The sequence below is a fragment of the Palaemon carinicauda genome, chromosome 23 (assembly GCF_036898095.1).
Source record: "Palaemon carinicauda isolate YSFRI2023 chromosome 23, ASM3689809v2, whole genome shotgun sequence".
NCBI lineage: Eukaryota > Metazoa > Arthropoda > Malacostraca > Decapoda > Palaemonidae > Palaemon > Palaemon carinicauda.
The window spans coordinates 68,300,337-68,305,336 of record NC_090747.1 but is presented as its reverse complement, the minus strand read 5'-3'; the positions used below and the strand labels follow the sequence as shown (position 1 = coordinate 68,305,336).

General features: G+C 35.4%; 1 protein-coding gene across 3 annotated transcripts in view; it reads right to left on the bottom strand.

Moving 5' to 3' along the window:
- LOC137617154 (hepatocyte nuclear factor 3-beta-like) overlaps positions 1-5,000 on the bottom strand; it is a 50,715-nt gene that overhangs the window by 5,090 nt on the left and 40,625 nt on the right. Inside the window, exon 1 of one of the 3 annotated variants that reach the window (XM_068347009.1) lies at positions 3,932-5,000. This exon is cut by the window's right edge and continues 1,293 nt beyond it. The exons of the other annotated variants lie outside the window; for them this stretch is intronic. Coding sequence (XP_068203110.1) covers positions 3,995-5,000 — 1,006 coding nt within the window. The 3' untranslated portion in view covers positions 3,932-3,994. The remainder of the gene's footprint in view (positions 1-3,931) is intronic. 3 annotated transcript variants of the gene reach the window in all.

Here is a 5,000-nt window from a genome sequence, read left to right as displayed (position 1 = left end):
TCTATTTCTATAAAACATCTTTTGGATTTTAAAACAAATAACATCGGCAGTTTTCAAGTGTTGAAGAAATAATTATCTTGAAAAAAACATGAACATGTTTTTACTGAAAACTTAACAGTATAAAATGTCTGTAAAGAAACCGAGAACTAATGAATACATTATACGAAAGAAACAGCTTTTATAATGAAGAAGCTTTGCTGAGATTTAAAATGAACGAATACCGTCTCACAAATTCGAAGTACCTTTACAAAAGATAAGTTTGTCGATTACAAAATTAGGAATTCACTTTTGATAATTGGAGTGTGATAGCATATTCTTCTGGCGTTCACACAAAGTCTTCATTGGCTTTTTCAATAAAGATGATATGTACTTTGTTTAGAAATGAGAGAGCAATTACAATAGTATTAGTACATTAAAAGGATACTGATTATTATAATTATAATCGTTATTCCAAGTCTAACTTTGTTTCTATCAAGATTTTAACAACCTTATTCGACATAATATAATCGAACCATAATACCATAATTTTGATCCTTGAACTTTTAGATAAGACGCGGGCCTTAATATCTCTTTCTTTTAGTGTTATAATTCCATAATCATAATGACAGGCAATATCTTTAAATGTCATATCAAAATGCATGATTAACATTATCAGCCATATTATGAGTATGACCCTGAACGTAAAAGAAACTGCATACTTCAGAAATATAAACATTTGGATTAAAGGAAACATTACCGTATTTAACGTATAAGGACATGTCGCCTTTATTCAAACTTCAGATACTATTTTCAAAGATAAATGTCCTTATCTTTCATAAATGTGCTATGGATAGAGAAAGGCAATTTGGTATTTTGATGCATATTTGGACACATTATAACTTGTGTGCACACACGGACACTTTGTGTAAGTAGGCCTACTGTAAACACATCAAAACGAAAATTACCTATGTTACCCTGTTTATTTTTATGGTTCAAGTTAAGACAATCTATATTGTACATATATATATATATATATATATATATATATATATATATATATATATATATATATATATATATATATATATATAACTGCTATCCAGTCCGCTTATCAAATAACTTATCACGATTGGTGCCGAGGGATGTTATAAGCGATAAGAGGGAATTATGCAAAGGCAACTGATAGACCGCACGCGAACAGTCGGCGTATGTGTATGTGCGGTAAAAGGGACTAGTCTGAATTTTTACGCATATACATATATATGATTTTAGTGTGCCGCCAGCACAAAGCCCTTACATGTAATACTAATGTAAATACAAGTTAACAAAACCTCTAACATATGAAATACTTTGAAGTGTTCGAGAAGATAACAGATATATATATATACATATATATATATATATATATATATATATATATATATATATATATATATATATATATATATAAATATATATATATGTGTGTGTGTGTGTGTGTGTACATTTGTGAACAGCTGTAAGTCACAACTCATTTTAGATCCAAATGATGTTAATAGTTTAGCGTAAATAGAAGACAAACGTGTAATAATAATAATAATAATAATAATAATAATAATAATAATAATAATAATAATAATTGTTATTATTACTATTAATATTATTATTATCATCATTAGTATTATCATTATTTTATTATTATTTTTATCATTAGTAGTATTATCACCAGACTGTTTTATCATGATAATACAAGCAGAGTTAAAATTCAATCAGATTTTCAATAAATGTTTTCTCAAGTAATAATAGCATAAAAAAATTGGCAAACTTCTCATACAAATAAGAGAAACTGATTAAAAATTAAAAAAATTTCATCATAGATAGAAACTCCATTTATAAATTAGGACTCAAATAAAATCTGACGAAGGACATCCGCTCCTAACAAGGACGAGTTTTGGACGCCCTAAAATCTATGAGCGAGAGAGAGAAAGAGAGAGAGTTCATATATATATATATATAAATATATATATATATATATATATATATATATATATATATATATATATATATATATATATATATATATATATATATATATAGATATTCACACTGGATTTATGTGAATGTAAACATGAAATTTTGCATTTATACAAAACACCTACATGTTAATGGATATATTCATTAAGTTCGTAACGGATTAATCCTTTCGTCTTCATAAATCAAAAGAATTTCACAATACCTAATTATACCTTATTCAATACCTAACTCAAATGATATGGAAAATAGCTCAAGGCGATTACGCATATTTCTAACCATAATTAAATTTCGTCAAATGATTGTTCGTTTTCCCAGAGAAACACATTATTATTATTATTATTTTAAGCTGCAGAACACTCTAAACGTATGGCATTATCACAGTAGGACCTTTTTAATTTAATTCAATAGCTTATAAAAGAAAGAAAGAAAGAAAGGTGCCCTTTTAGAGCTTTCTGGCTGGAGTGTGGAACCGAGGCTTCAAGATGGATTGGGATGGGGAAGGATCTTTTCGGATATGGCCCCTGCGCCATTGCAACATGCAACCAACTGTTTCCAAATAGCATTAGATGACTCACTTGTAAGGTGCATATATTGCAAGGAAGAGCGATACACCATTTGATAGTAGATATCATAGTCAAATCAAATATCCCCTAATAAATGTTATTCTTTGATTTTACTTTACTTTAATTTACAACCTATTTATTTGTATGAAAACATCCTAACGCGCAGTCTTCAACTATCCGACAAGATCTTTCTTACGAGCTACTGCCTCTTGGTTACTTGAAACCCAAGGGAAGGTATATATTTAGAGATTACATGTCAGATCTAACATTCTTTTTGGTATCAGGTCTATAATTATATTCACAATAAGATCTTCAATTCTTTGTTCTCGAATTGGAACAAAATAACCTTCGTATACAAGTAAACCTTACTTTATAAATATGAATCTTACGTGAGGTATATGTATATACATACATACATACATACACATATATATATATATATATATATATATATATATATATATATATATATATATATATATATATATATAATCCGTTCCTGTTTTTACATGGCAGTTAGAATCCCCCTTGGGTTTCAACCTTTAGATCATCATCGCGTATGACAAAAATAATTAACATACGTAAAGCAACACCTTTAATTATAACTCAAAGCAAGAGGATACTCAAGAGAGACTGTCGATTGGCATTTCAGCTGAATTTGTCTTTACCTCTGGGTGAAACCACAAATTTAGACAAACTTAGTGACGGGAAATCATTTCAGAAATTTCGAAAAGATTCTTGACTCCAGACGCGATGATGTATCCAAATCACACAATTTCGAAAATATATTTGATTTTTCATAATGGAATTTTACATTTCTTTTTTTTTTTCTTTTGTTTTCTGACTTGATTAAGAAGCTCTTCGTCGGCTTAGGAGATAAAGCTTATCTGAACAGTGACAAGCCGTAATCAAAACCGCTCAATTTAGAGTATTTAACACCAACTGATGATACGACAAGATAAAACGAAAAGATAGGTCGTAGAAACCTTTGTCGGCTGATAATATTTCAGCCAAATTGCAAGAGAAAATACAGGGATTGAAAATTCTAGCTACTATTCGCATAGTTTTGTCAATATCAATATATAAGTTATAACTAAATCAGCTTGTGTATAATGAAATGAGGAAAGCTTGAAACATGTATAAGATTCTGAAAGCTTATTGTATACAAGGACGACTTGGGCAGAGCTCAGATAAGCGAAACCTCAACACTCCATACAAAATAAACCCTTAAGAAAAAACTCCTCTTCCTCCTATTTCTGATCTGTTAAAATTGAAATAAGTGTTTTTCATAATTTTTTTTTAGTTTCTCAGATCTCTTACGACTTAACAACCTACCGAATACAGAAAAAAAGGAAAGACATTCACACCGTATTTACAAGATTTGGGTTGTGGTGGTGGGCGAGGTGATGATGAGGGAGTAGAGCCGCCCCACGCCCACATCAGAGAGACGTGGTGGTGTGGTGGTAGAGAGGGGGCGGATAGTAGCCTCCGTGGTCTGTGGCCATGCCGTGGTGCGAGGGCGCTGCCGTGGACGCGGGCGGCAACGGACTCAGGTACCCTCCGTAGTCCTTGTTTTCGGCGGCGATGATGGAGGTGATGCTGAAGGGATGTGCCGGAGCCGGGTAGTTCTTCAGGTGGTCGTACTCCTTAAGGTGACCGCCGTAGTCCTTCAGATATCCCCCGTAATCCTTCAAATGACCGTTGGAGTAATCCTTGAGGTACGCTGAAGCGGTATAGTCCTTCAGGAGGGACGGATGGAGGGGCGGCGCTGCGTGGAGATCGTGGGCGGTGGGGGTACCTAAATGGGCGGCCTGGTGATGTTGCTGTTCCTGCGACGCCTGCTGTTGCTGTTGTTGCTGCTGCTGTTGCTGTTCGGCGCTGTATTTGTCTGCGACGCTGACCGGTGGTGGTGGGGGCATCTGGTATCCGGCCTCAGGAGGTTCTAACTTGGTGGCAGCTTCTAGGAGCTGGGTCATGCCCGAGACGGGGTCACTCGGGGGTTGCTGACCCTGCTGCTGTGCTGCTGGATTCACAGGGTGTCCCGGATGATGACTGTTGTGTCCCACGTGGGCTGGATGTCCGGGGGAGGCCATCGACGCCGTGTCTACCTTGGTGTCGCCCTCGTCGTTGCTCTCTTGCTTCGTAGCTAAAACTGGACTCTGGTGCTGCCCGGAGGAGGACTTAGACGACCTGACGTTGTCCTTCTTCTCGCACTTAAAGCGCTTCTGGCGGCGAAGGTAACAGCCGTTTTCGAACATGTTCCCCGAATCGGGATGGAGGGACCAAAAGGATCCCTTGCCAGGCTTGTCCGGGGTGCGGGGGATTTTGACGAAGCAGTCGTTGAAGGACAGAGAATGGCGTATAGAGTTCTGCCAGCGCTGCTGGTTCTGGCGATAGTAAGGGAAGAGATCCATGATGAACTGGTAGATCTCCGACAAAGTCACC